The sequence below is a fragment of the Mastigoproctus giganteus genome, chromosome 6 (genome assembly GCF_048544385.1).
Source record: "Mastigoproctus giganteus isolate SK-2022 chromosome 6, ASM4854438v1, whole genome shotgun sequence".
NCBI classification, from domain to species: domain Eukaryota; kingdom Metazoa; phylum Arthropoda; class Arachnida; order Uropygi; family Thelyphonidae; genus Mastigoproctus; species Mastigoproctus giganteus.
The window spans coordinates 14,873,456-14,886,274 of record NC_143580.1 but is presented as its reverse complement, the minus strand read 5'-3'; the positions used below and the strand labels follow the sequence as shown (position 1 = coordinate 14,886,274).

Genomic DNA, 12,819 nt, shown 5'->3' with positions numbered 1-12,819 from the left:
TTCCAAATATATTATAATACCTTGTAGATCCCTCAAGGGATTATGAATGATGGCTGATTTATCCCCACACACACCTGCCACTATGTAACTTTCACTCTTTTGGATTACGATTTTTGCTAATTTGAAAAAAAAAAAAAAAAAAGAAAAAAAAAATTTTAAATATGTAATTATGCAATTATTTTGTTAACAGCTTTTAATAGGTTTTATTTCAATTGTTATTCTTTTTTTTTTTTTTGCTTAAAATTTTTATGACCGGCACATATTGGATTCACCTTAAGTTAAATTATTTATATACTGCCAACTTCAATCTTTAAGCTATATATATATCATGCAAAGTAGATGTATAGATAAAGAAGATATTAAACTAGAAAATCTATATATTTTCTAGTTTAGTCTTTGTAAAAACATTAATTTTTGGTGATCATATCATCTATTTTTGCAGATACATATGTGAAGCTGTCACTTGTATCATCTAATGGACAAGAAATAGCAAGGAGCAAAACATCAGTTCGAAGAGGACAGCCTAATCCTCTTTTCAAGGAAACATTTGTTTTTCAGGTATTATTCTTTGTCTTGTTGGCTATGAATAAAATAATTTGTGTATATACATATGTATATAAGGGTTGTTCAAATGGAATAAGTAGCTATTATTATGCATGGATCAACTGACTACACTTGCAGACAAGATAATGATACCCTCTAGGACTAGTGCATAAGTACTAGAGCTGGATACTCAACACTGAGCAGGAACACTGGCTGTAGTTTGCACTCTACCTAAACCCATCATATGATGATGATGCAATTTTTGAGTTTCAAAGAGTGAACAACCAGTTTACTTTCTTCTGATAACACTTGTACTATACTTGAAAGAGAGTGAACATTTCCTGGATTGAATTGTTTTAAGTGAGGTATCGTAGTGCCACCACTATGACCTACCTGGAGACCAAAAGCACACATCAGCCCCCCCCCCAAATTGATTCACTCAACACCTAGTGCATGGGAAAGTGACATTACATTTTTTTAAATGATATGCATGATTAATGACAGCTTTGGTGCTACAGTTAATGCTCATGGCTACAGCAAATAATGAAACAGTTATGGTAGGTTATAGAGGCAAGGTAGCTTAACATGTGCCATAGTGTTACTCAACAAAAACAAACCCTTACACAGCCTTTTACAACCCTAACCTATCACCCTGAAAATGCTACAGCTTTGATCCCTCAAAGAAGACACTAAAAGGTTGCCGATTTCACTAGTGGAATTCTATACAAAGGTTATGTTTTGCTTTGTGCTATGAAAGAACTAGTCTTATTCCTATTGATGCTTACACTTAATCAAGTGCATCTTTGAACTGTTTAATCCAAAAGAATGTATTTCATTTTAATTACTTATATGTATGAACTGTTTCAGAAGTATAAAGGTCATTCAAATGAAAACTGTGAAAGTTAAAAGTTGTATTCCGCAAACAACATATGGAAACTATATGTAATGTACGTCAGTCTTTGGTGTGGTTTCCATTACTTTTGGCACACTCCTCCAATGTGTTTGAACATAATGGAGTAAGAGAAAAGGTTTAGTGGTTGTTCATGCATTGCCTTCTTGACCTGTTCATCTGACAAGAAGTGGTGTGTCTTAATGTGTCTTTTGGTTGACAGAAACTCATGTGGAACTGAGGATGTGGTAATACCTTAATATCTTATTCAATGTAAAACTGATAGTGTGAGGACAGGTGTTATCAGGACACACACCTATTTGAGGACACCAAACCACATTTCTTTTGAATTGCTTGCTTTAAATGGTTTAGAAACACATCATAGTATTTATCGCTTGTCAGTGTTTTTCTCTCTCTCTCTTGCACTCACAGTCATGCCTTTAGGATCCCAGAATACAGTAGCAAAACTTAGTGGAGTTAAAGACAGTAGAAGAGAAGAGAGATTTTGGGGGGTTATGATCCAGGCAAACATGAAGTTCTCTTTGCAGTGTAGACACGCTACAAGGAGGGTGATGTGAGTTACTTGAACTGTTCAATAACTCATCCTATTGATCAGTCATTAAACATTTGCTTGCAAAGATTGGGAGATCATAATTCCACTGTATAAGGCAATGGTAATACCGTTTTTAGAATATTGTGTCCAAGGATGAAGACCAAATCTAAAAAAAGACATTGAACTCCTAAAAAGCTCAATGTATTTTCCAGATATTTGCAATGTGAAATCAGAAAAAAGGGTGCCATTAACTAAATTAGTGGAAATCTGATTGAGGCCTATAAGGCTCAGAGAGTGGATAGTAAAATGAAGAAAAAAATTTTTTTCGTTGTTATTAATGATGCAGAACTAGGGACCATATTAGGGAAGAGTAATAAACTGATTGTAGGAATTGTGTTAGCCAGGAGAAATTGAAAACACAGTTCTATCAGCACCTATATGAAGAGTGAAACGCATTAAGGGGTGAGTTGGCTTTTTTTTTTTTCTTTTTTGCTAGTATGGCAAGTGGTTTAGGCTTCCTTGCACCACTAGTATTAGGGTTTATATTAATCAGAGAATCCCAGTGCATTATTTTTGGAAAGAGATTGTAGAGAGACAACACAACTTGAAAGTAAAGTCATTTTGTTTATATTAATTTGGTGGATTCAATAATATTTTTCAAGTTCCTACATTTTTGATAACAAAATTATTCTATATATTACAGATAGAGAAGGTTATCATCTTTCTGTTCTTTTACAGAAATGAAATATACCAGTAGTATCTTAGCTTAAGCAATAAAATCATAATTTAAACATAATTTAAATACAGTAAACCCCCCGCTATTCGCGGGGGTTACGTTCCTGAGAAATGTCGCGAATACCGAAAACGCGAATACTGAGTTATGGCTCCCATAGTAATAAAGGGGATCCGTTCCACAGTATGAAATATATAAGAAAAACTAGTCTAAAATTTTGTCTACATAGTGAAATGCAAGCATATGGCATCGAAATGAAAATAAGAAACAATTTAATATTAAATGTAATATTTATGAGAAATTTCAAACAAATCTTTCAAACCAGCGCCTTTGCTAGCAAAAAAAAACTTATCCCGCCAGTGCTATCACCAGTTTCGCTAAAATGTTGATAAAGGAGTTTTGCCTTTTCACGAATGATGAGTGAACTTAACGGAATCTTATTTTGAGTTCGGTCTTCTATCCACAGATTTAAAGCTTTTTCCATTTTTTCAAATTAAACATCACGAGTTACAGAGCAAATTTTTGAAGCAATTATCGCGTTTTCACGGACACTACGGCGGATTTTTATTTCCGATTTTTTGATTGATCGTACCGTTGACTCATTGATTTTATAATGTTTTGCCACTGAGGAGACACTTTCACCATTAGAAATTTTGTCTAATAACTCAATTTTATTCGCTAATGTCATCACCTTATTTGATATTTTCACATTTCTCTTGTTATTCGTAGCCATATTTTTGTACGGGTTAGAAAGAACTTGTCCACAATAAAGTCACTTTCTTCCGTTAACACACTCGAAAAAGTCTATTTTACACTGCAAAACGGTAGATTTATCATTTTCGTAAGCATATCAATTTATAAATTGATAAATTTATTCAATTTATAAGCATATAAATTAAAAGCAAATGACGAAACCTTCCATGACAAACGCATAACACATACTGAACAAGGATTAGCGAGAAACATCCATGCTCGCGATTTTGTCACCCCTCTCCCCCCACCCACTGAGGGCTGTTTTGACCGGGAAAGGTAATTTTAGCCACGCCCATGTTTTTTTATGGCGGAAAATGTTCACGGCGCTTTAAAATTCACATTTCTTTAGGTTTCATTTTATATTAAATCGGCGATCGCGAATACGCGAAACCGTGAATACAGATACCGCGAATAGCGGGGGTTTACTGTAGTTGGACTTTAAATAGTTGTACTTAGAAAGTGAGGTAAAGAAAATTCTGATTACACTAAAATTGAGTCTTCTTTATTTTATCAGGTTGCACTCTTCCAGTTACCTGATGTGACACTTATGGTTTCTGTTTATAATAAGCGAAGCATGAAAAGAAAAGAAATGATTGGTTGGTTTTCCCTTGGACTAAATAGCAGTGGTGAAGAGGAGTTAGCCCACTGGAATGACATGAGAGAGAACAAAGGTGAGCAGGTTTGTCGCTGGCATGTTCTGCTGGAAACTTAAAACATCTTCCTTCATTCCAGAAAACAAGGTAAGTTCCCCAAATCTCCCTGCAAAAGGTCAGTTCTCCTTGAGCCCCTCACAGCTCCTGCGAACAACCACTTCTCACCAGCTTCCCCAATCTTTGGTGTGATGAAGGAGACAAGATAGAGAGAAAAGGCAAGCTGACCAGAGGTGTCAGCTACAACAGTGAAGCCAATGAGTCTAGAGGAAAGGACATAGCACACCTTTACCATCTGTTTAGTGGTTTTTGAATCACTTACCTACTTGCTGAATTCTTTATTCCTTAATGTTTGCTATCAGAAGGTCTGATAGTGTATTGTGAGCATATCTGTTTGGCTGGTATCTTGTTGCTGTGCAATATTTATGCAATTAGCAGTTTCACTCTGCATATGCCACCAGTGACTTGGTGTACACAGCATATGAAGTTTGATTGTTGGCTGCTATCTGCACTCATGTAGATTGCACCTGAATAAATGCAAGCAATCCCCAGCAGACCACATTTATATATTCTTGTCAGTATACATGTATACCTTTTGTGTGCATTTACAGTGTCAATCCTAGTGGAGTAATGTGAAATTGTAAGCTTATTGCTTTCACAGAAGCTTACTTAATATCTTGATGTATTTCAGTTGCTGATCTATTCGACATGTTGATAATAGTTGACAGTAGGGTGGATCGCATCCGTTACCTTTAATTAGTGATAATTATGTATAACTATAAAAATGCACTTCAGTAATTCAACTTGCAGTTAACAATTGGTTGTTTAAAGGTTTTAAGAATTATTAAAAAAATCTATAATTTCAAAAATGTGACTTTGAAACTAAATTGTTATTGTTTTATTATTATTTAAAAACAACAGGTTTTATTAAAAGTAAGTTGTAATAGTTCTATACTATTCCCAGTGTGAGTACCTTTTTTTAAAAAAGCTTTCAATTAAATAAAATAATTTTAACATTTCAGAATATCTGTATACAAACACAATATTTTTTCACATAATGTTTTACGCATTATATGCAAAAGCTTTTGGTTGTTGCTGTTTGAAATATTGCAGATTTGAAGGTTGTTTTAAAATGATCATATGTATATTTGATTTTTGTAGTAATTCTGAATTTTATGAACAGAGATGTATACAACTGAAATTTAAGTAATTGTTGAATTTTTTAAGAAAGAAAAGAAATCAAGTCTCTCTCTCCACATATATATACAGGCAACCCCCGTATAACATGGTACTTCTACAACGATTGATAAATTGTGGCAATCCTCGCACAACACAGTACTTATATAACAAGGTTTCGTTCTAATATGGAATTGCATTTTGAGAATTGCAGGAACTCTTGCATAACACAGTATTTTTGAGCTTTTGTGGTGGGAAAACCCTGCTATTATATTAGATGTAATTTTCAACGTTTCCATTTCTCTTTGTGAATCCCTGCTGTTGACTCACTAGTTGTTATCGCCTTCATGGTATTTTTCTAAAGCACATTTCTGGAGGTCACTATGATAAAACAATAAAAACAATTTGCAGTTCCCGATGTATTGGTGTTTTCTGTTAGTGTAATCAATTATAAACGGGTAGTAAACTCTATCTTCTTGCATTTGTTATAGTACTGATAGCTGGAATTCTGTGGGTTTTCATATTATTATGGTGAAATGTGTTTCCCCTTCCATGAAATATTCAATCATATAAAAAACATAAATAAATTTTCAGAAACTCATTACTTCGTATCTCACTTGTACGTATCGTGTTCGTTGCAACTTGTGTGTGCCATGTTCTTTAATATCTGACATATAAGTAACACAGTTTGTAAGGTAAGACATTTGTTCAGTTATTACTAATTAAGTTACTACTATTATAAAAATAAAGTTAAAATATTGAGCTATTACTACTATAAAAATTAAGTTTCTGATAGTTATAAAACAAATGGTGTATTTTTGTTAGCTTTTGGAATGTAACCCCTTTTTTTGTATTGGTTCTTAGTCACGTATAACACAGTTTCGCGTTACACGAGATTTTGTAGCAACCAAACTACCATGTTATACGATGGTTACCTGTATATATATTTTTTTTCTTGGTGGAGGAATAGAAATATTGATTAATATGAAATACTGATAATAATAATAAACCGTTCCTCTTTCTGACCATATGCACTACTGTAAGAATTGTTTAGTCCCCCCTTCCCACCAACCACCCCAAAGATACATGTCGATAATTAAGTTCACGTCAATTGTTTGAAGAAATTTTGGCATAGTGGCAACTTAGTCCCTTTTGCTCACTTCAGTATTGTAATTGTTTCCTTAAACCTCTATTCCTGTTATTATTTTTTGCTAATTTTGGTAAGAGACTATTTTATTAATTAGTGTTTTGGTTATTTTAATTCCTCTTGATTGCTTTTTGTCTCGAAAGCTGGTTTTGTGTATTCATATCAGTTTTTCGTCTATCTTCATTAAATATGCCACTTGTTATTATGTTATTTATTTATTCATTTAGTTTTGTTAAAAAAATTTTCTAAGCTGCCTTCGGCTTTTAGATATATGAAAACTGAAAGGCTGATAGATAGATATCCTTTAAATATTTTTTATAATTTAGCTTTTCCCCCCCCCCTCTCTCTCTCAACAAAATATGCAAATTAAAGTAACTTGCTGAAAATTTTTATCTTGAATATTTGCTAACTTAAACAAATTTATGTATTTATGTGCCTGTTACTTTTAAGAGAGGTTTATTTATAATTGAATAAGGAGTGAAATGAAAATTTTGAATCATATTGAAAAATATATAAAATAATACAGACTTTAGTTACCTTACATATATTTCATGGAAAAAAAAGTGTATCATGATTAGAAATAACTTTTAATATTAAAGTTGAAGTTAAATATACAATTAAATTCCTTGCAATATATGAAAACTATATCAAACTGAGAGAAACATGTATGTGCTTTATTTACTCTCTCATTGTGCATATGTGCTATACACACAAACCAAATGAAATATATATTTTTTTTTATTTCAGCTAACTGAAATAAATACAATTGCTTATATTAAATACGAAATAACCAGATTGCAGATGAACTATAAAAAGGCTCTCTACCTATACTTACCACTAACAACCATAATTCAATGTATAAAATATACAGGCAATGCAGTGCATAACTGATTAATTCCTATAACAAGGTAGTCCTCAATATTGATAATTTATTTCATAGTACGCGTACACTGTATCAATCTGCCACACTGTTAAAAATATTATATATTTTTACAACATGGAACCATATTTTTTGCCATGTCAATATATACCATACTTTAAAAGCTTTTTAAAATTATTTCTAATAATCTTGTTACTCTTCTGCCCTTTTGTTTTATTCTGTAATTAGCGTAGTGAATTTGGAATGTGAATTCTTTGCCTACTTTCTATTTAATCAAGGTTCAAAACAGTTGCTCATTTAAAGTTTTGTTTCACGAATGGTGGCAGTTAGTTTTTATCCCATACCATATTTTTATTTTAAGAGCTATTTGATAAATATCAAATCTAAAATATTACACAACACATAAGATGGAATTATAAGAACATTTATCCTTCTCTTAAACGTTGAAATCAAAACGATATTTTAAAAAAGGACATACTTTTGTATATTTCAAATATGTGAGGCTAAAAAAGATTTCTGGCTGTTAATAAGAAATTCACTTTACGTACATATTAATTAAAAGAATTATATTTATATCATCAGGCCAATTAATAAGGTGACAGGGATTTATCAGATTCTTAACAGAATATGATAAATCACTCCCATTTGATTGTAATCATATTAGTTGTTAGTTTACATGTAACATATAAACAGTAAACTAAACTTCTTTTAGCATGAAGTAAAGTATTCTCTATTTAATTGTAAGTATCCGTGTAATATCCTTTTCTGAGCACATTACTGTATTATGGATGATTTTAATTTTTTTTTGTACAGCCACTCCCCGACTTAAGTAAGGGTTTCGTTTCACGGAACTCTACATAAGTCAAATTTTACATAAGTTGGAATTTCCCTAAAGGCTTATGGAGCACTCATAACTATGCACACTGAATTTGATTGAAGCAAAAAAGAACCGTTCGACGAACATGTAAATAGAATTATTTATTCAATTGTTTTATCTCATGCGCAGGAAAAGTTTCAAAAGCATACACAATTACAAGTGGGCAATTATAAAAATTTTACTTTAACGTTGTGGAAACCAGCGTGATGCTTGAACCTATGAAACCACCCATTGCTTGCCATGAACTTGGCTTGGGGTTCACCGTGCTTATTCGTTATATCTTCATAAATACTTCTTGCTTTTGCCTGAATGGCCATTAGACTCAAGGGCACTTGCTTCTGAATCTGATTTTCCATACATATTATTAATAGCTTTTCCATCTTCGATATAGCATTTGAATGCTGTTTTGTGATCACTGTTGATCTTAAATGCATTGGTCCTTTAACATGTTCTTTTATATGTGCAGTCTTTTGAAATAGTATTCACTATCGAAGCAGCAAGACCTCCTGTGCAATGGATGACAAACTTTGTCCTGCTTCTTCTTAATCATTCTCATCTTCATATCTAAATCAATTTTGTTTCGTTTCCTAGTACTACCACCACTTGCACTTTCCCTTCAATATTGTAATAAGTAAATAGGAATGAAGAGAAGATTCAGAAAATTTGTTTCAGTGAAGGGCAAACACGTTTCACCATAGTAACGTAAAAACCTGCACAATGCCAGTTATTGGTATTATCACAAATGCAATAAGATCAAGTTTAGTACCCATTTATAATAGATTGCACTAACAGAAAAGCCCAATAAACCAGAAAGTGCAAATTATTTTTGTTTTTTGGTCGTGACCTCCAGAAACGTGCTTTAGAAAAATATCACACAGATGTTCAAAATTATGGAACATATGATAATGATGAAAGTGTGGTGCATTCTCCGGGCGGACCTCATTGTTCTTCCTCTCAGCCAATAGTAGCGTTTGTAAACGTGTTGGCCACATGTTTTGTTTTTACATCCTTTAGTTAAAAGTGATTTTTATGTTGTGCTTATTTTACATAAATTTATATAAAACTAATACAATTTACATTATAAAAATGACCTTTTAGAGAATAGTGAAAATTTCAACTTCCGAAGCCTTGAAACAAATTACCAAAAAAAACAATGTGTTGTTGAATTCGCATTACAATGTTTTCACAATACCTCCATTTATTCCTATGGGATGTAAAATGCTTTTTCATATTTTTTTTTCAGTGGCAAAAACTTCCGTAAAATCAAATTTACGTAAGTTGGGGAGTGCCTGTATAAGCTCTTTAGTTATGCATTGAAGTTACATTGCTTGCTACCCACCAGATGCAACTTTTATTTTTCTAATAAAGAATGAAATATGAAATATACTTAAGTTTTTTTTTTTTTTAAACTGGCTGGACTTAACATTTTCCTGTGAATCAGATACCCGAGTTTTATTTTACTATGACCTTATTCAAGCTTATCAAATATGAGATTAGGATTTTAATAAATGTGGGTGTTGTTTGTAGATAGATTCCTCTGTTCTGTGCTTTGTCTTTAAAGGATTTTCTTTAGAAAATTTAAGCCATTTTTGAATCATGAATTGGAATTACTGAAGAACTTCTATCCTGTGCATGCTCTTTTTTTTCCACTCATGCAATTGGCTTGTGACCATATACCTGTTCAAGCATAATACACAGTAGTGCAATGTGGCCTGAGTTGCTGATCTGCCTAAAACTCAACAACAGTAACCCTGTGCATACTTCTGACAAAGACAGGCCGATTTTTTTTTCACTAGATACACACAGAACAACTATACTTACCTGTGAAAGAAACGAACATTAACTAATCATGCATCATATTGGATAGAAAAATATACAACTTATTTTGAGTTTAAAGATGGTTGTTGTGAAATTGTAATACAACAGTTAGTAGGCCATTATGCACATGATCAGTAAATGTAAGGATGGCTGTTGTGCACATGAATACACTAAATTAATAAGCTAAGTTAAAATCTTGTAAATGCACTTTAATCAGTTATAAGATAAATAATTTTCTGATGATTAGTATAAAATGGTAGTGTGTTTTATATTGACTAGTTATTTTTTAAGCTTGTGTGAACAGTATGGTGTTCAGATTTTCTGTTTCTGAACTGAGCTCTTCATTCCTGGCATTCAAGCTGCATAATTTGGTGAGCTGAGTAAACAACTTTTCATCTCATGGAATATATCAGCAGCATTGGCATGTGTTGCAAATAACAGGTTAATGCTACATGAAGTATGTGCTTGCTTGCTCCTCTTGACTATATGCTTTAGTGCACTATGATAAAAATTGATAACCTATTAAATTTAAAGAGTGATTAAGGTAAGACAGTAATGGGTACTGCTCGTCATTGATAATTGACATTAAATGTTGTGTAAATGAAATTTGACATGATTAGCAAATTTTTGTTACTTGTAATTTTTTGATAAATTAATTTTAGTTTATTCGAAAATTGTACAAGACAAACAACTGTTTCATAGCTTGAGGCTTTATAACCCTAAATGTAAGTATCATAAGATAGAATGTGCAAATGTACATATATCACTTAGGCTCCTTAAAAAATCTAAAATCAAAAGACTTGTATTCAGTTAGTCAATATTTTGAAACATCTTCTTTTCAAAATGTTGACTAACTAAAAATAAGTATATTGATTTTAGATTTGGTAAGGTGCCTAAGTGATATATGCACACTTGCATGTTCCAATAAACTAAAATTAATTTACCATAAAATTACGTTTATGAAAAGATATGTTAGGTGTGTTTCATTAATTCCCAAGAAATAATATTATTTTGCTAAACCTCTTGGACCTCATGCATGATAATAGTAATATAGAAGCCACTAGAACTTCTTTTGCAACATAGTATAATAATAAAATGAAAACTGAATTAAATACGCAAGTTAAATACACTTGTTATTGGTGTTTTCTTTCATTCCTTCATGAATAGATATTTTCAGAAAAAAATGAATAAATATGAAAAATTCTAAGTCAGAGTGAAGCTATTAATTAAAATTTTATATTAATAGCATTATTTTCACCATTTGCTTTGTTCAAGTAAGTAGAAAGTCCAATGTCATTGATTTTCATCATAACATATAGTCTAGGCTGTTACGCTTTCCTTTGGTGGTCAGGGATAGAAATCTACCCCAGTGTTTTTTGTACTATTCATATAACCCTTAGCCCATTGAAACTCTGTCTACCCTTCAAGAACATTTCAAATTTGTATTGGCAGCAATAAAATATTTTGTACCAGCAGTAATAGTGCAACAAATGTAATTAAAAGTAGTCTTTTGGTTTCTTTCAGAAACACTGTTATTTTGCTTTGTAAGCAGCCAGCATAGAACATTCAGCAAACCTTGCTAAAAGGTTATTGAGCTATGCCCTCTGGCAGAAATGGAATGAGGGCCAGTTTTGTATGTGATATCATCCTATACCCTTCACCATTGTTCATGCAAAATCCAATCTACAGTATTCACACTCGCCTAACACCAATACAGTAAAATCATTCAGAGAAATTTACTTACCCATTCGCTTGTTTATTCTATGTGATCATCAAAAGTTATATGCCATTATAAGAGTTATATTTTGTTTTTCTAGAAGAAAGTAACTATTATAATTATTAATATATATTTTTATTTTTTAGGGTGCTCAAAATATTGTTGACCAGAGTCAAAAAAAACCACAAAGGCATAACTAACTGCTACCTTGTTATAAGCTTCTAGACTTTGGGGTCCAAAAATAATTTAGGTGTGAATATCTTTATTTTAATAGCATATTAAAAATATGAAAATATTATTTAGATTTATATGCATATACATAGCTGCCACCTCTTTCGGTTTACAACAGAGCATCCATCTTTTTGACTTGATTTGACTTCTCCTCCTCCATCTCACTGTCGTAACATAGAATTTCTTCACCTTTTTTGCAGTAACAGAGTTTCACCATCTTTCTCATTCAAATAAAAAAGTAAAAGTAGCTTTAAAATCAGAATTTTTTAAAAATTCTGTAAATTTCTTATTTTCATTAATAAAATCATAATTATTCAGTTATACAAAAAAAAAAAAAAAAAAATTTTATATCCTTCAGGGTTTTAATTTCCAGCACAATACATATGATACCACCAGGGTTGATACCCTCTCTCAATTTAGAAAACAGATAAAAGAACTTAATTTCTTAAAAACAATATCATGGCAACTCCCCTAACCTGTATTGCCCATAGTGCCTAGAAATGAGCCGAGACACCACCCTCTACTATCAGTAAATTAGTAAAGCCCACCTTCACTGGCAATCACAATAATAGAAGACCAATGAGAGACAAGTACAGAGACAGAATGTCAGAATAGGTGGGTGGATAATGCACTGAACAACAGTATGCCACAGTATTTGTGGAAAAATTCATGACAAACTCCACATAAATCTTATGATTAAAAAAAGCATTAGTGAAGTTCTGCCAACATTTTGCTATCAAAGGTGAATTGTGCTGATACAATCCAATGAAATGTTACAACTTCAAATATTTAATACACTCATTAGCAGAAGCTATATAACTTTAGAATAAATTTGATAAATTTTGGACTTAG

The 12,819-nt window shown here is 32.1% G+C and overlaps 1 protein-coding gene across 2 annotated transcripts in view; it reads left to right on the top strand.

The window, feature by feature from the left end:
- The window catches only part of Syt14 (Synaptotagmin 14), a 125,369-nt gene extending 113,199 nt beyond the window's left edge, over window positions 1–12,170 (top strand). Inside the window, exons 9-11 of one of the 2 annotated variants that reach the window (XM_090374972.1) lie at window positions 443–558; window positions 3,986–4,142; window positions 11,883–12,170. In XM_090374972.1, the coding sequence (XP_090231098.1) occupies window positions 443–558; window positions 3,986–4,142; window positions 11,883–11,902 (293 nt within the window). In that variant the 3' untranslated portion in view covers window positions 11,903–12,170. Of the gene's footprint in view, window positions 1–442; window positions 559–3,985; window positions 4,824–11,882 lie in introns of those variants that run through there. The other variant, XM_090374971.1, reaches the window with a different exon arrangement.
- The last annotated feature ends 649 nt before the right edge of the window (window positions 12,171–12,819 follow it).